The 17869-nt window shown below is 49.0% G+C and overlaps 5 protein-coding genes across 5 annotated transcripts; 3 read left to right on the top strand and 2 right to left on the bottom strand.

Annotated features, from left to right (window-relative positions):
• Positions 1-464: 464 nt before the first annotated feature.
• Positions 465-970, top strand: F5147DRAFT_772797 (uncharacterized protein; the record flags this gene model as incomplete). The annotated part of the gene is made up of 3 exons (XM_041441379.1): positions 465-557; positions 610-785; positions 841-970. The coding sequence occupies 3 exons, from the start codon at positions 465-467 to the stop codon at positions 968-970; spliced, it is 399 nt and encodes a 132-aa protein (XP_041293817.1).
• Positions 971-3284: 2314 nt separating this feature from the next.
• Positions 3285-6153, top strand: F5147DRAFT_797436 (uncharacterized protein; the record flags this gene model as incomplete). Its single annotated transcript, XM_041443200.1, has 11 exons — positions 3285-3408; positions 3974-4405; positions 4438-4646; positions 4702-4798; positions 4851-4889; positions 4942-5021; positions 5072-5178; positions 5229-5335; positions 5394-5532; positions 5583-5794; positions 5849-6153. The coding sequence occupies 11 exons, from the start codon at positions 3285-3287 to the stop codon at positions 5893-5895; spliced, it is 1593 nt and encodes a 530-aa protein (XP_041293818.1). The 3' UTR covers positions 5896-6153.
• Positions 6154-6752: 599 nt separating this feature from the next.
• Positions 6753-7085, bottom strand: F5147DRAFT_690959 (uncharacterized protein). Its single transcript, XM_041437110.1, has 2 exons — positions 6894-7085; positions 6753-6837 (listed from the first exon to the last, which is right to left on the bottom strand). The coding sequence occupies exons 1-2, from the start codon at positions 7046-7048 to the stop codon at positions 6828-6830; spliced, it is 165 nt and encodes a 54-aa protein (XP_041293819.1). The 5' UTR covers positions 7049-7085; the 3' UTR covers positions 6753-6827.
• Positions 7086-9665: 2580 nt separating this feature from the next.
• Positions 9666-11414, bottom strand: F5147DRAFT_760522 (uncharacterized protein; the record flags this gene model as incomplete). Its single annotated transcript, XM_041440482.1, has 9 exons — positions 11097-11414; positions 10985-11039; positions 10784-10926; positions 10644-10712; positions 10509-10592; positions 10359-10454; positions 10072-10305; positions 9975-10025; positions 9666-9917 (listed from the first exon to the last, which is right to left on the bottom strand). Exons 1-9 carry the CDS (start codon positions 11184-11186, stop codon positions 9666-9668), a joined length of 1074 nt encoding a protein of 357 aa, XP_041293820.1. The 5' UTR covers positions 11187-11414.
• A 3837-nt stretch (positions 11415-15251) lies between these two features.
• On the top strand, positions 15252-17477 carry F5147DRAFT_797447 (uncharacterized protein). Its single transcript, XM_041443201.1, has 4 exons — positions 15252-15628; positions 15683-15793; positions 15843-16496; positions 16563-17477. The coding sequence occupies exons 1-4, from the start codon at positions 15340-15342 to the stop codon at positions 17312-17314; spliced, it is 1806 nt and encodes a 601-aa protein (XP_041293821.1). The 5' UTR covers positions 15252-15339; the 3' UTR covers positions 17315-17477.
• The last annotated feature ends 392 nt before the right edge of the window (positions 17478-17869 follow it).

Genomic DNA, 17869 nt, shown 5'->3' on the forward strand with positions numbered 1-17869 from the left:
GTCCTCACTGAGCTGGCCCCTGCCCTACCACAGTTGGCCAGTACTCCTATACATAGGTGTATGAGCAGGGCTGGCCAGAGGCTGGGTCCTGGTGAAGCTGGCCAGTGCCTGCCCTATGTGCTCGGCCGAGACTCCTATACGACTGTCCATAAGAGTGCTGGCCAGAGGCTGGGTCCTGCCCTACATGGCCGGCCAGCACCCTTATATGTGGTCGTATGAGCAGTGCTGGCTGAGCACTTGTATATGGAAACATCGGCCAGTCCTAGCTCTACACACTGCCTGAGTGGTCACACAGGCTACATACCTTGCGGGTTCAAGGTACACTGGCTGTGCCTACCTCTACACACCGGCCAGCCACATATCTACCTGGACAGGCCGGTACTGGCTGGGACACATTCTACAGCCTTTTGGCACATCCGGGGCACCACTTCTACGTCCAAAGTGACTGAAGGGTCTGCAACATCATGTGGTTCGCGAATCGACACGATGAAGGCGTCATCCACCATAAATATTTTAATCCTATGCCCGTCGAAGTTATCGCTCTTGTGCTTACAACTGTGAGTCTCTTATTCTATATTCAATTTGATGGCGCTGATGAATCACTGGTAGATTGAATGTTGTATCGACGAATGGTTACAAGGTCTGAAGGAAGATATCAAATTCACGTCGGCTACTTATGGAACTGTCTACCATGGACATTTCTGCTCGTTGCAGCGCTTCGACGAGCAGACGGCGCCTTACAAACTCCTCGACAAAATTCGTGTCAATCTGCACGACGTGGCTCGGTGCGTTGAACAGTGTTCTTTTTCAAAATGATATTCTTACTTTTGTGCTTTGAAGTTTCCATGCAGGTGTTGACACCCTCACTATCTCGTCGTCTGCATCCCGGATCAGTGACGCGGCATTCGAAGATGCCATCCGAGAGTACCAACTTGAGGAGCAGGATGATGCGGAGGCTAGCGAGTCGTAAAATAGGTTGACTGGTTCATTATTAGGCATTCAAATTCAATTGTTTTCGCGATTCCGTGTGCTACTACTACTACTAATATGTGATATGTGTGACTATATAGCTGCTTGAAGCCGGCAGTAGTAGCGCTACATGAACTATGTAGTGCTATGTAGCTGCCTGTAGTAGAACTTAAGGGAACTATGGTAGTACATAGTAGCGCTACCTGGTTCTACATAGCACTATATAGTACTACGTAGTACTACATAGTTGCCTCACATGCTATATAGAGGGGGGATAGCTATTTGGCTATACGGTCTACCCTGGCTATATAGTACTATATAGTCACCTTGTTTTTTCCTGATGCATGTCGCGACTGTCTTGTGCCGCGACACCCCGCGCGTACTCATGTGAGCTCCCGGGCGTTCCAATACCTGTCTCTATCATGATATCTATGATTCATGCCACATGACTCGTTTGCGCGCCTCAGAGTGGAAGGAAGGTCTGCATGTTGCCCGATTTTTAAATTGAGCCGGCAGCCCGAGCGGCACGTCGCGACAGTATCTTTGAGGATGGGAGAATACTGTACGATGACGACCAGCTTTCATATCCTGCATATACTTATGACGATTCTGATTGGTTTGACAGAATTATTGTTGCTGTTAGGTGGCAGAACCAGAACCAATGCGGTACTGGCACCGGGCCCATGTCTCGACTGTCTTGTACCCCGACACCCCGCGCGTACTCATGTGAGCTCCCTGGCGTTCCAGTTCCCGTCTCTATCATGATATCCATGATTTAAAGTAATTCATGGATGATTCTAGCAAATCTGGCCCATAGCTAGAGCAGTTGCATACAGCATAATTTCAATTTGACTCTAGCGTACCGAGAGTGACTTACATAAGCAAACCGAATTGATCACAACTTGAACGTACAGTACAAAGTACACCACCGGTTACGACGAGCGCGCAATGCCATCGTCGAGCAGCGTTTACACAAACACCAGCCGAAGTCAGCCAGCAGAGCCCCAGAGTCTACGTGGAGTCTATTTCTTGGCCGTTCTTCAACACCGGATAGGTCACCGTCGGTGGGGCAGACCATCGGAAATCCAACACCAACACTGATCTGTATGCTACGTAGTACGAGTCTCCGCACACGAGGCAGTCTGTACACCGTGGATGTTTCTATATCCCACAAAGTACGCTCCGACGCTGACCTTCTACAATATCTCTGTGTCTAGGTCAACGCGACATGTCGGGAGTGCCTGGCTCTGATACAGCAGCAAGAAATGGTTTCGGTGGGCAGACTGCGCGGACAACATTAGGACAATGGACGACAACACGCATGATTCGAAGGCATACGGGCGCAGTGTGGATATCCATGTTCTTCAAAGTTGGTTGACGGGTTATCAAGAGACCACACCCTGCGAATTTGGGATGTGGATAAAGGAACATTGGTGGGAGTGCCGTTTGAAGGATACGAGAGCTGTGTGCGACCAGTCGCCATATCAAGCGAATCGCGAGTGGTGGAGATGATCAAACCATCATCATCTGGGACGTCAAGACTCGGGACCAAGCAGAAGATTTTTAGTCCGCTGGTGAAACATACAGGCCAGGTGCGGTTGTCTTCGCATCAAACAACGCAAATGACATCTTCTGGAACTCGTCGAACGGATACTGGATCAATCAACCTTGCACCGGTCACTATCTACTCGCTCGCCATCTCTTCTGATAGCACCTTCATTATCACTGCCTCAGCTGATAATCCTGTACGGATGTGGAACACAATGGATTATTGCTCGTGAGTGGAGGAGAAATGTCTCACGTATGATGTCAAGGCGGACGGCTCAAACGACCTGCTGGTCACCACGGAGGACGAACTGAACCAATTCTCGCCGGCACGGTCCACTCGACAGATATTCTTGCTTGTTCATCTGTTGAATTGTTATGACCTTGGATTGCCTGACTTTCCAGATGATGGCACGGAGCATGGGCGATCGGTCCGAGTTCGAGTCTCTGTCATACTATCCGTTTGGCGGGTATATGAGCCGGTCCGACCGAATGATATGGAGTCTCACTTGCGAGAATCGAAGTTGATCGTGGCGCACTTTTGCTGTCGCCGCGACGTGGTGGGAGATACAAGAGTTGCGCAAATCGGATATTTGGTTGCTGTCTATATCATGATGGACGTTGGGACCGAGAGATACGCGTTTCGAAAGACAGATTCTGACATACTTTCGTTCGTACCCTGGCAGGCAGGGCATGTATCGAAGTCCTTGTCAGTTGCTGTTTCTACCCACAACATCTTATCTCTGGCCCTCTGGGCGTAAGCAGGCTACATGGTCACGACAGAGCTGTTAATACCACGCATGAGAAGTGCCCCTGGGCTGCACTCCAATATTGTCCCGCAACTATGCTACACGCGTGCAGGTCACACTCGGCTGATATGGAATGTCGCTGACTGTGAGCTGAATTCAAAGTCGGAGTCGATCTTACCAACCGAAGACGTGGCTGTGCCGACGCAACAATGATCTCTTTCACGATCAACATTTTATCTTCCCATCAGACTTCGGATACAATCATATAAAGTCGGTCACCATGCGCCATTTGCTTCTATCCGACGTTCAGCTTTATCATTTGATCCGATACTACGGCGCTACTCCCAGCATAATCATACTCTATACGGTGCACGTTAAACCTCTTAGTGTGGGCGAAACATGCAGGGACTCGTCAAGTTATCTCAAGCCTTTATTCCTATCCGCGGGTTAAATAGCTATAAGTATAATGTTTATATACCAACAAAGGGGTTCGTCGGCTCTTCCCCTGTTCATTTCGCGAACAAATTAAATCTTATAATTTCTTCTTCTTCTTCAGAAGCTTCATGATGCATCCCCTATCATGATTCCAACGATGGATGTGAACATCTGACCAGGAAGTAGAGCCGAAATTGGAGGTCCGTACATATCAATTCCGATGAAACTCCGTTCTGGCAATTTATAAATCGCAATATCATGTTTTCTGTTCACAGACCAACTCCCACTATTTACCTTGTCTTCTTTCAAACTCAGGGAAGATCTCGTAGAGCTTCAGAGACCATACCCTGATATCGCTTGGATTCAGGCGTTTTTTGACTTTGAAACTACAGTCGGCATTGCATCTGGCGTGTTCCGCCTTGTACCACTCGCAGATGGCTCATGGAAGGCTCATACCGTCTTCACGAACCTGGAAAATCTCAAAGGTTTTCCAGAACAGAATGGGCCCAGACGAGACTACCAGCCAAACCATGGAAAGTGGGCCGCGAAGTGTGCACGTGAAATTGAATGTATCGACGAAGAGCCCAGCGTCGTAGTCATAGGAGGCGGGCAGGGTGGGCTCGACGTTGCAGCCCGGCTTAAGATGCTTGGCATGAAGACTCTAGTAGTGGAAAAGAACGAGAGAATTGGTGATAATTGGAGAAAGCGTTATGCAGCGCTCCTGCATTGAAACTGGCAGATTGGCTAGAATCATATGCACACAGTATGGAGCTCGACGTTTGGACCAGCGCTACGGTCATGTCCGTCATTCCGGGTACGAAGGGAAAGAAATGGAGTGTCACGGTCCAACGTCCTGACAGAGGCGAGCGTACCTTTGAGGTCAACCATGTCGTATTCTCCCTGGGCTTTGGCAGTGGTATAGGCCGAGTTCCAGATATCCCAGGGCAGGTTCGTTCGATCCATGAATGTAGGATCCTTAGGCTAACATTAAATACCCACATAGGACGACTTCAAGGGGCAGATATTGCATTCCAGCCATCACAATCTTGCAACTGATCACGCAGGGAAGAAGGTCGTCGTTGTTGGCGCTTGCACGTCTGGTAGGGGTCGTATCATGAGTGTTGTATCTTCACTGCTCACCATAAAGTATAGCGCATGACATATGTGCGGACTATGTCGAAAATGGCGTTGGTAAATGATTTTTTTAAAGCATATTGATGGTGTTTAAGCAAAATTGGCGCAGATGTGACCATGGTTCAACGTAGCCCGAGTTACATCATGTCCACAAGGGAGGGGATGCCGAGGTTAATGGGTGAGTTGTCTGTTATTTTACAATTTTGCTATTATAAACGCACCCAACGATCTTCTGGGAGGGCGGCCCTCCTACTGATGTCGCGGATCGCGTGAATGCGTCTTACCCAAATTCATTGCTCAAATTAGTACACCAACGTGTCACCAAAGACATTGCTGATGCAGATAAGTACGTGATTACATATCATATTCCGGTTGCCTGATGGAGGAGGGATTCAGGGAGCTTCTTGACGGCCTGCGAAAACGAGGCTTCAAGACAACTTTGGGCGACGACGACTCTGGCTTTCTACTTATGGCATGGAATAAGGGAGGAGGATACTATCTCGGTTGGTCCATTTACTGATTGGAGCGTGTCTGCACTGACCATATAATGTTAATATCAAGACGTTGGAGCTTCACAGATGATCATCGACGGGAAGATTAAACTCAAGAGCGATGGGCCAATCTCGCGCTTTACCCAGACAGGTTTACTTTTCGATGACGGTTCTACTCTCGACGCGGACGTAGTGATCTTCGCAACTGGGTACGTTCTTCTTACTGACCAATAGACATTGTGATTCACATTATTATCAGCTACGCTGATGCACGTCATGCCTATCGTGCTCTGCTTCCGGAGTCCCTGCATGATAAAATGTATCCTATCTGGGGCCTTGACAAAGAAGGAGAGCTGAATAGCGTCTGGCGCGAAGTTGGTGGGCGCAGCAAGAACGCGGAACTCAATGGTATATGGTGCATGATGGGGAACTTGGCGCTTTGTAGGTTCCACTCCAAGCATCTCGCATTGCGTAAGTCGTTTTCTCTCCTCCTGATTCTGGTCTGATGAGCTTGATGACATTCAGAAATCAAATCATACGAAGAGGGGATTTTCGGGACAAGGTATCAGTGAAGAACGCAATGTGTCCGCACCGTATGTTGTATTTGTTCTCAAGGTTCGAGAAGCGGATTGTACGAGTAGATTTCAATGTATGTGGCACGCATCCAGGAATTTTAGAAATCCTCAGGAATATGCTGTGCAACACCTCCCGCCAATTTCTTGCGCCTGTTGCTGCATGCTACCACTTTCCTGCACCTGCTATCCTCTCACTTGCATTATGTAAGTGTGTTTTTTTCCTTTAAATTCCTGTAAATAATGGAACCATTGAACGCACGCCTCCTCTTGCGTGCTCTTGTACCGTAAGTTACATGAGCTCTCTCACACGTTGTGGCTAGGCCTGCCTTGTGCATGATTTGCGCTCTTGCACACCACACTCAGAGTATGTATCTGACTTTCCGTTCTTGATCGATATCATTTCTCTGTAGTTGACTGATCGGTAGCTAAATATCTATCTTGACGAGGTGTTTCTTCATAAAATCAATCAAACAAGAACCCGACAAAGAAGTATGATGAGGGACAGGAACACGCACACCAGGATATCGATTCCAAGTATGATCCTAGTCTTCAGGTACCGCTCAGAAATTTACAAATAGAGACGCACGGAGCACAGTGCTGTTCAATGATCTCGTCAGATAAGTCGTTCTTGTGTCTCTGTATGTGCGAAGTTACAGCCACGTCATCACATACACTTAGATCGAGACCGACGGTGATGACATCAGGAATATCGAAGCACCTGTAACACATCAGCATGATATCTAAGGGCGTCTCTTATGAAATGAGTTTTCGCTACGAATCAGCAGCAACATTGCAGGTTCGCCCAGTCTGCTTTTCCAGTGCATCGTTCAGTCGAACAACGATAAGTTCAAGATGGGTGCTAGGTATAAAGTAGGAAGGAAATCATGAAATCCAATAGTACACTCGATATTGCAGCAACAAAATCATCGTTATTTGGAGCTGGAGGGATTGATGTGAGCAACTGCGAGGACGGATGGTAAAGACTAAGAACTCACGCATCTCGGCAACTCGACCAGCGCGTCCCATGTGCCATGCAGCTCAAATCAAGCTCAGGGTATCCTCTGGGTATCACCAATGACGTCCAAGGAGTATAAAACGCGTGTCGGGAAGCGGGAGGTACCCAGAAAAGGAGCTCATGACTGGGTCCCATGATCCATCCATCAGGCTGCAGTACGAAAGGGGTTGAATTGGAATGATGATCAGAGGTGGGTTCGAGCAAGTCAGCGGGGTTGGGCAGGGCGTGTTTCAGGGAGGACGAGAAGGAAATGAGGGAATGGTTACTGTTGGTTGGCGTGATACGACTTTCTTGAGGGGGAGGTGCGGTACTTCGATGCAGTGGAGATGCAGAGAGATCCGGCTCTCTTGACTCGAGGGATGGTAGCACTTTCATAAGCCGCACAGTGTTATCTGCTGAACCAGACGCGATGCGAGCACCATCCGGTGAGAATGAGACTGACCAAACCGGGCCAGTGTGCCCCTTCAAGGGCTCACCCAATGGCTGTCCCGTCGCTGCATTCCACAGCCGCACAGTGTTATCCTCTGAACCAGACGCGATGCGAGTACCATCCGGTGAGAACGAGACTGAGTAAACCGTGTCAGTGTGCCCCTTCAAGGGCTCACCCAATGGCTGTCCCGTCGCTGCATTCCACAGCCGCACAGTGTTATCCCATGAACCAGACGCGATGCGAGTACCATCCGGTGAGAACGAGACTGACCCAACCGAGTCAGTGTGACCCCTGATTATGGCTTGAACAGCCGTCCAGTTCAAATCGCGGCCGGATGCCAGACGAAGGTTATTCGGAAACCGAGCCGTAAATTTGGTAGCAATGGTAGAGTTGACGGGCGAGAACGGGAGTGCTGATAAATACAGATGGGATGTGCTGTGCAAAATCATGCCGCCAAACACTTGAATGAATCTTTGGACATCCATCGTGGCGGTCTGCAAATCTTCGTATCCAGAATGGCCCTGTATTTGTGGATGAGCTGTTCGTCCGACCCTGCCTCATAAGCATGTGCTCACCTTCAGCCACTTGGCAACGAATGGAAGCACAGCATCTGCACCGCTGATTGTATTGAGAAGTCCAAGTGCTTCGATCCAGAACATCAGTCGCTCGTCGTCGAAGAGTGATCTGATTTCCTTTGCGAGCTCATCGTCAAACTTCGTTGCCTGGACATGTGTAGCCCAATATCGACAGGAATAGGACAGATGTGGGGGAATGGATCTTTTGACTCGTTCAGGCAGCTCCGTGTCTTTGGAATTAGGGAGGTACGACGACTTCAAATCACAGATATTGAAGCCAAGACCATCTTCCATCACTCGTAGCGACGCGAATGCAAGGTCGCGTTGTTGCCCCTTCGTTCTCTCGACGAAGAAGTCTCCGCTGGATGATTCATCCGTCAGGAATTCTTGGAATGTCGCATGAAGGGGTCGGATGGGGGTATGTGAGTCGGTGGTGCCGCTGAGGAGGGATCCCATGCGTTTGATTACTAGATCTACGTCGTAATGGTCGTGGTCCTTCTGGAAATGGTGCCGCATAGCATTCAGTGAAACTAAAGGGAGCGGTTCGGCTATGGCAAGTATTTGGCCCATCACAGAGCGAAACTTTGCTACTGCTTGCTCGTAATGGACCGGTGTGTACTTATCCTTTGGCATGATTTCTGTTAAGATGAGCCGATACATGTCATACAACAAGTTTTTCCGCTCCCCAGCATTGCGGTTCACGACAGCATTGAAGCAGTCCATTGGGCATAAGCCGGTATAGGGCTCCTTAATATATCCGCACGCAAGACGCGCCCACTCGAAGAGTCCACCCGCTGTTGCAGCGAGCGTTGCAAGATGGTTGTCCTGAAGCTCCTCAGATACGAAGGCCTGGATGTCGCACTCCGCGACATCAGGTGGAATATCGTCCATTGAAATCCGTAGAATATGATCAGCGCCTTCAAACTCCATTTCGATGTCGGGAAGCGGGCGAGAGGTGACGAGAATCCGAGAGTTGGAGGGGAGTTCGGTGATTTGGGGAAGTCCGCTGTTCTGAAGTTTACCGGCAAGTATGCGGAGAAGGTCCTGCCGCGTCTCCACTCCGCCGCTCTCGTCCAGCGCATCGATCACGATCAAGACGGGCCCCACGCTTGACCCAGGGAACTTCTTCAGCGGTTCCATGAAAAGCTTGCGCCACTGCTGGAAAATGTCCGTCGTATTCTTGAGCGAGGTCGCGTTCTTGACTGCATTTGCTAACGCTCGTTTCATCCCCGGATCACGATCAGCAAGATCGCGCGCGATGGTGCAGAAAATCTTTTCATGGCGACGGTCTGCTTCGCTATGCCGATCGAAACAAAAGCATGAACCGAGGCCTCCCGTTTCCTCGAACCAGTCGGCCATCGTGTGCGCGATGGCTGATTTGCCCTTGCCTGCGGGGCCAAATAGCCACATCACACGTTTAGCGGCATCTCCGCTGTCGTTGATCCAGTTCGTAATCTGGGAAAGAATCTCCCTGCGCGTCCCTGGTAGGCACTGTTTCGTGGTATTTAGTCCCGCTCCCGCTGCATAAGTCATGCCGTTGAGATCGAGTATTTCACCTTTAAGAGCATGAGTGCATATAGAAGAATAGGTGCGTATGAATCATTACCCGCAAACTGGACAAATATAGCTACGTCCCGATCAACTTGATCCCGAAATTGTTGCATAAGGCCGTCCAATGCGTTGTTGTACCGTGCGATGATATCATCTGTTTCTGCGATGACATTTTTACCGGTTCTCTTCCCTATTATCATGGTAAGTATAAGATTCGTGCCAGTGTGAGAATGCAATAGTCCGACGACTCACAGAAGCTCTTCGTCTCTGAGTATTCCCTGATGAAACGGGCGCACTCGAGAGTCTGCTGAGCAATCTTTCCGATGACATCATGCATCGATTCGACCTTGGAAAGATTGTCGTCTTCGGTAATGAAGCCATAGACTTCGTCTAATTTCTGGAGAAGACGATCTACCGACTCGTCCCGCTTCGCTTGAGCAAGAATAATCTGGATGGATCATGACTTCTGAGTGGGAGGCAGATCTCCGGGCAACATATAACGTACTTTGGCTGCAGCAGAAAGTACGCCCAACGCCATCCTTGCATATGGATGCAGCTATAACTTGATTAGTTCGCAACCAATTAAGGGGAGCATTCCATACCTTTGCGATCTTCTCGATGGCACTGTCGAAGATTTTCAGGGGCCGGAGGTAATTGGTCGGGAAATCATCTACAACAGCGAGACCAGCTGGGGCGCTCCTGGCGGCGGACATCACAGACTGCGCACGCTCCCCGAATGTTTTCATGTGTTCTGAAGCCTCGTGGGCATCCTGAAGTTCAGCATCAACTGGTTTGGGACCAGGGGCTTCCTCGACGCCAGAGGAGATGTCGAGAACCTGCGCGACCAACAAAATTTAGAGACGAGAACCATATAATTTGATGCGAGTACCTTCGAAGCGGGTTCTCCGGATGTGTCTTGGCTGCTGGGATTTTCAGCTGCGGTGGGATGGTTGTCGTCGGTGGAAGGAAGCGCATGTGGCGTGTTCTGGGCGCCTCTGATTAAAAAAATCGAACTGGGATTAGGAATTCGAGCGCCTACCTCGATATTCTGATTCGACGAAGTATCTTGAAGGTCCACATTCTGGGTCCCAGGAACGCGGCTGCGGAAATACTTGTAGAGTTTCTGCACAATGTCAACTATATTCAGAATCAGGAAACCTGGCAGTCTGCTCACAGAAAGTGTCCTGGTGACGCCTTTCGCAAATTTCTGAATAATCTGCTTGACTCGACTACGGGGTCGGCTCTGGGCGAAGAAAGCGTCAGAAGCAGCCATGAGCGCTCATCCAAAGTGAGTAAGCCCTTGAGACTACATACCGAGCTTTCAGGAACGGTTGCCTCGCGGGCTTCTGAAGGAGGATCTGGCCCATGGTCTTCACTCATCACGAGTAGCCGATTACTGTAAGTGAAGTGAGGTTGTAAGAAGAAGGTGGGAGAAAAGAGAGAACCTCTGGCATGAGCTGAATACCCTTGAGCAAAGCATGGCCAACACGTCGACTGGCTCCTTGAAGCGCTAACCATGATTAATCGGCCATAGCCCATTTCCGAAGGGAGCATAAAGCCATGCCATAATCTACATGATCATTCAGAATTCAATCAGGATCTACAAAAGTACATGGGCTTTACATACAGGAGTGAGCAGCAAGGCATACAAGTAGAAGGTGCACGCGAGTGTCATCGAATGGTGGTCGAAGGATGAAAGGAGTGACGGAAATAACATTAAAGCAAGTAAAAAGAGAGAAACATGAGGCAGCGGTAATGAAGAGATATAGACAAAGGTCACCGAGAGAAGTAAAATGTGAAATGTGAAAGAATGAAGTAGGAGGAGAAAAGACAGACAGCAGTGCTTACTATAGTTGAAGTGTTAGTCGGAGCGAGGGTCCAGCGCCACAACCATAGGCTTCCTTACATAGTCGAAGAGGGAGAGAAACAGTTGTTGTAGAAGTCGAGGAGGGAAAGAAATGACCGTTGTGAGACATAATCGAGCAGGAAGATAAATGTCGTTGTGGAAGACAGCCAGAATTCAAAAGGGAAGGGCATGCATCCTAGATGCGAGTAATGTGGGCACGATATTAAGTTACAAGAGAAATACTCAGCTTGTACCTTTTGCGAGGGAGTTCAACTTCACCGAGTCCTACCTTTACTAAATAACGTACGTCAGTCGAATGGTAACATATCTTCTGGAGCCGATTAGTGATGTGCACGGCCCGGCCATGAGGCGAGCTACTAAGCCAGGCCAAACTGACGGCGTGACCAGGGCTTTCGCCCGGCCTGAGCCGCGACTCCTAGCTCTGTATTCTCGACAACAACGAATTTTCGGATGCCAACGTCAGACGAACAGATTCAAGATTATAATGAAAGTTCTGCGCTGTACGCTCCCTTTTCGTACGACGAGTCCTAATGTTATCATCAACAAAAATGATCGCTCGTTTCGACAGTTGAACTCAACACACACATACAGAGAGAAAGAGATCCATGAGCTAGCCTTCCAGTCCAACGTTAGGCGAACAGATTTAAGCTGCACAGTGCGTTCCATCTTCGTACGACCTCCCAATATCAATCATCAATAACATTGATCGCTCGTTCCAACAGCCTCTCCGAATCAAGCTTACTAGTGGCGACAAGCAAGACTAAGCACGGTCGATCATTTTCAAACATCCACATTGCTCGAGTAGTATGAACATTTGTCCAAAACAACTGTACTGATTGGCTCCGAACTAGGTATTGCTCCATCAACCATGATATAATACCAAAGCGAAAGCAGAAACGTGACTTACTGTCGCGACGTGCCGCTCGGGCTGCCGGCTCAATTTATAAATCGGGCAACATGCAGACCTTCCTTCCACTCTGAGGCGCGCAAACGAGTCATGTGGTTGAATCCTGATTGCACAACGACCTGTTCATACTCACCCCGTCATTGGCACAAGCATAGTCCGTGCAGCAATCTTTATTTCTTTTGCAAGAGTCTTCCTCAGTCCCACATGCATTGACAAACATAGATGCTGTCAAAACAAGAACAACGGCTAGGAGAGAACAACGCATTTTCTATGCGAGGCGATATGGACTCTTTTGAAGGGGTCCTCGAAAGATATCTTTGAGGATGGGAGAATACTGTACGATGACGACCAGCTTTTATATCCTGCATATACTTATGAAGATTCTGATTGGTTTGACAGAATTATTGTTGCTGTTAGGTGGCAGAACCAGAACCAATGCGGTACTGGCACCGGGCCCATGTCTCGACTGTCCGACACCCCGCGCGTACTCATGTGAGCTCCCTGGCGTTCCAGTTCCCGTCTCTATCATGATATCCATGATTTAAAGTAATTCATGGATGATTCTAGCAAATCTGGCCCATAGCTAGAGCAGTTGCATACAGCATAATTTCAGTACAAAGTACACCACCGGTTACGACGAGCGCGCAATGCCATCGTCGAGCAGCGTTTACACAGACACCAACCGAAGTCAGCCAGCAGAGCCCCAGAGTCTACGTGGAGTCTATTACTTGGCCGTTCTTCAACACCGGATAGGTCACCGTCGGTGGGGCAGACCATCGGAAATCCAACACCAACACTGATCTGTATGCTACGTAGTACGAGTCTCCGCACACGAGGCAGTCTGTACACCGTGGATGTTTCTATATCCCACAAAGTTCACTCTGACGCTGACCTTCTACAATATCTCTGTCTAGGTCAACGTGACATGTCAGGAGTGCCTGGCTGTGATATAGCAGCAAGAAATGTTTTGGGTGGGCAGACTGCGCGGACAACATTAGGACAATCGACGCCAACACGCATGATTCGAGGGCATACGGGCACAGTGGGTATCCATGTTCTTCAGAGGTGGTCGATGGGTTGTCAAGAGACCACACCCTGCGAATTTGGGATGTGGATAAAGGAACATTGGTGGGAGTGCCATTTGAAGGGCACAAGAGCTGTATGCGAGTAGTCGCCATATCAAGCGAATCGCGAGTGGTGGAGATGATCAGACCATCATCATCTGAGACGTCAAGACTCGAGACCAAGCAGAACATTTTCAGTCCGCCGGTGAAGCATACAGGCCAGGTGCGGTTTGTTTGCTTCTCCTCCGATGGCAGGAGACTTGCTAGCGGGTCAAATGACTTCAAGTTTGTCATTTGGGACGCAGAGACCGGCGCTGTCCTATCGATACTCAACGGTCATAGTTGTGATGTGTACAGCGTTTGTACAGTGTCACATTCAGCCCAGATGTAAAATTGTCGTTGGACCGTACCATCAAGGTTTGGTGCACTGATAATGCTGAACTTCTTTTCCAGATTGCTCACCAAGATGGTATTCGGAGTGTTGTATGGTCGCCCGATGGACAGCAACTTGTTTATCAAACAACGCAAATGACATCTTCTGGAATTCGTCGAACGGACACTGGATCAATCAACCTTGCACCGGTCACTATCTACTCGCTCGCCATCTCTTCTGATAGCACCTTCATTATCACTGCCTCAGCTGATAATCCTGTACGGATGTGGAACACAATGGATTATTGCTCGTGAGTGGAGGAGAAATGTCTCACGTATGATGTCAAGGCGGACGGCTCAAACGACCTGCTGGTCACCACGGAGGACGAACTGAACCAATTCTCGCCGGCACGGTCCACTCGACAGATATTCTTGTTTGTTCGTCTGTTGAATTGTTGCGACCTTGGATTGCCTGACTTTCCAGATGATGGCACGGAGCATGGGCGATCGGTCCGAGTTCGAGTCTCTGTCATACTATCCGTTTGGCGGGTATATGAGCCGGTCCGACCGAATGATATGGAGTCTCACTTGCGAGAATCGAAGTTGATCGTGGCGCACTTTTGCTGTCGCCGCGACGATACAAGAGTTGCGCAAATCGGATATTTGGTTGCTGTCTATATCATGATGGACGTTGGGACCGAGAGATATTATAATTATACGCGTTTCGAATGACAGATTTCTCCGAACTTTCGTTCGCACCTGTATCGAAGTCCTTGTCAGTTGCTGTTTCTACCCACAACATCTTATCTCTGGCCCTCTGGGCGTAAGCAGGCTACATGGTCACGACAGAGCTGTTAATACCACGCATGAGAAGTGCCCGTGGGCTGCCCCACCCCAATATTGTCCCGCAACTATGCTACACGCTCGGGTGATATGGAAACTCGCTGACTGTGAGCTGAATTCAAAGTCGGAGTCGATCTTGCCAACCGAAGACGTGGCTGTGCTGGGGCAACAATGATCTCTTTCACGATCAACAGTTTATCTTCCCATCAGACTTCGGATACAATCATATAAAGTCGGTCACCATGCGCCATTTTACTTCTATCCGAAGTTCAGCTTTATCATTTGATCCGATACAGCGCCACTGCCAGCATAATCACAGGTAAGGATACTGTTACTAACGTTAAACCTCTTACTAGTGTGGGTTGGGAGATCACGATAAGCGTACTACATGACACCGAGTATGTTGCATGTACAATTGTACATCTCTCATCGTGTATATATGCAGGTATGGCTTGGTGCCAACAAGTACTGACACGGTTTAAGCCAAGGAAGCGTACCTCTATCTGGCATGTACCACACTATTTTGAGGTCGGGGAACTTCAATGACCGATTACTGTGACAAGAATGCAGGGACTCGATTGTATGTTACCTCTAGCTTTTTCCCATACGCGGGTTAAATAGGAATATTTATATACCAACAAAGACGCTTTCCTAATTCGTCAGCTCTTCCCCTGTTCATTTCGCTAGCAAATTAAATCTTATATTTTCTTCTTCTTCTCCAGATACTTGTCTCGCTTGATCGTCTTTTTCCACCAACTACCCTTTTTTCTATCTTTGCCAACGCTCATTATCTACATTCTTTTGTTACTTTCTTATCATGTCTCCCGTTTTCCTGTCTTCCAGCTCGAGTATCATATCCACGCCGTTCTCTCTGTCCTTGCAGGTCATCCCGCCCACTCTTTTGCTGATTCTGTCGCTAGTGTCCGCCGTCCTTCTAGCTCGTTCATCTCCTTTTAGCCGAAACAAACTTGTCCTAAATATTCTCTTGGCACTCAATACTGTCCTACCCGCCATCGCTAGCGGACTTGGCCTCGGAGCGTCGCTCAACCATGTCCAGCTCCTTCAGCGCCTTTGGAATGTCTTTTTGGCCTTGCATGCATGTCTCTGTAAGTATCGATTCCACAGTTTAAACCCGCTTCATGCGCTAATATTTTATAAAGTATCTTTGAGTTCGCTGTACGTATTGTTCGTGGCCACCACGCCAGATTCTCTGGTTCCCCACCGCGCCTTCCGCTTCCTAGCGGTCTTGGTGACAACATTTCTCATATGCGGTGAGTATTTCTACTCATCTCTTTCGTCAAGTTTTGAACGCCATCATAGCAACAATCGCTGGCTCAATTGCAAGCACTCCCACTTTGCTTTCACCAACATTCTCTCTTATCTCACGAAGTCTTCAACTCCCCCTCGCTATTGGAATCTTCCTTGATATACGCTCCGCTATCGCCGTTGCAGCTCCATTCACCAAGATATCCGAGAAAGTTCCAGCAGGTCCCGAGAGCTCAGCTCGCCCGACCATCGGTCAGAATAAATCTAGACGGGTCAGCTCACCCACTCCTGACACCTGGCCTTTCCCAGCCTCATTGGTGCATACTCAGTCGACATGCGACCGCTCGTCCGCCAAAAGTGCAAAAACTGTCGTAAATTTACCACCATCACTCACCCTCACTCACTCAGGGCAAGAAAACAGTGAGATACCTGAGGGAAGGGCGGCAATAAGCTGGCATTACAAGGAGATGCGTCTTCCCGTTACCATGTTAGCCGCGCAGGCAGCTGCTATAGTATGCGCAGCATTGAAAATCGCTTTAGCAATCGTTGCAAAGAATTCTCCATCCTGGGCCGCTTTGCAAGCCCCAGATTCAGTGACAGCATCGCAACCGTCGCAAAATTCTGACGTAACAGTTGCCGCTGGACTTGTTATCGCTCACTCCGTCTGTTCGCTGTTCTGGGCGATGGGAGTGGTCACTACCCTTTATTGTAAGCATATATCGCACTTTCGAACGACAGCCAGTCCAAGACATTCAACTTATTATTTGTTTTCAGTACTTCCGTCTGTCGTTAAGTCGACCCTGCCGACCCTGCCAACTTCTGTCAATCATACAGCGGACTCCTCGGTACCGAAAGCTATGGAATTTCCCAACCGTCGCATCGCAAAGCACTCCCTTTCGCGGGGCATGTCTTCGGACTCGGCCTCCGATTTTCTCTCCATGAGGGATCCTTTTGCTTCCCCGCCTCCCCCGCCTCCTCCCACCATCGCCCTTGGAATTGCTGATTTGAATCATGTGCAATTTAGGGACGTAGCCGCCCAATATCGTTTTCCCGCGCCCAAAGCTAGGAAGGCTAAAGGAAGATGCAAGAGACGAATGGGATTGAGGGTGAGAGCGTTGGAACACCAAGCCTCAGCACAGGCTTTGATCCCTTCTCGTCCCCCTCCGGCTCACATCAATGAGGGAGAACGTGGCCTTGGAGATGAGGTCCTAATGGCACAACTTCTTCTGCAGTCTCTGACAGCAGGTACTGAAGCGGAAGCGGAATCCAGCAGCTCAACGAGAGCAGCAGCAACGAACCATGTGTTACCTTTTCCTGAACCTACTGTGCAGGTCGAGAGGCTGGGGTCAAGGTGGAGTACTAGCACAACGGCTCTGTCGGCATCGACAGGCACTGTTTGGAGCGAAAAGAGATCACGGGCTTCTTCTAGCACTTCAGCCTCCGCGCCTGCAGGTGGGAGTAAAAGTTCGGATGCGAGAAAATCATCCGCTACGGGGTTCTCGGCTTCCTCCGTCCCACCTAACTAAGACAGCATGACCCTTTACACGCATTACTCCCTTGACGGCTTCTCATCGTCCCTTACGGTTCTTAACTCCTTTTGTGTTGACTCGACATCCATCCAATTCTCCGCGTTTAGCAGCCACACGGTCGTCACTGTCCTTACTCGTCGTCGTTGTATTTTGATCGCCCTCACTCTTTGATAAGGTCTCGTCAGTCGCACTCGATCCTCTAATCGACTTTTGCATGGTATCACCTCAAATACATCGCACCCGGTGTTGTACTCCACATCTTTCAGTTTCCTCTTATACTGCTACTTTATTCTATGTATCACTGTACCCTTTGACGGTAGTACTATAGTGTGGTCGGGTTCCCCGCATGTTTTGACTTCGTATGTTTATATTTTTCATATTTTAACGCACGGTTTTTTTCGCTTATCGTTACAAGTGTTCTCGGGATGTAGCTGTTGGGTAGTGTACAGTTGTACTGAGAAAGTCGAATCGCAGATTTCAGCCACTTGATTAGTGTCAATGTGGTGTTGCATGAGCTTCCATACGTCTATCGAAAGATTCCGGTTAAGCTTC

The sequence above is a fragment of the Suillus discolor genome (assembly GCF_016758755.1).
Source record: "Suillus discolor strain FC423 chromosome Unknown F5147scaffold_22, whole genome shotgun sequence".
Taxonomy (NCBI): domain Eukaryota; kingdom Fungi; phylum Basidiomycota; class Agaricomycetes; order Boletales; family Suillaceae; genus Suillus; species Suillus discolor.

Excerpts from the sequence above, each read along its gene's own strand:
- F5147DRAFT_690959 (XM_041437110.1), bottom strand. The coding sequence starts at position 7,048 with ATGGGACCCAGTCATGAGCTCCTTTTCTGGGTACCTCCCGCTTCCCGA.
- F5147DRAFT_797447 (XM_041443201.1), top strand. The coding sequence starts at position 15,340 with ATGTCTCCCGTTTTCCTGTCTTCCAGCTCGAGTATCATATCCACGCCG. Across the intron at positions 15,629-15,682 it reads GGCCTTGCATGCATGTCTCT|TATCTTTGAGTTCGCTGTAC; the intron begins GTAAGTATCGAT and ends TATTTTATAAAG. Across the intron at positions 15,794-15,842 it reads GACAACATTTCTCATATGCG|CAACAATCGCTGGCTCAATT; the intron begins GTGAGTATTTCT and ends ACGCCATCATAG.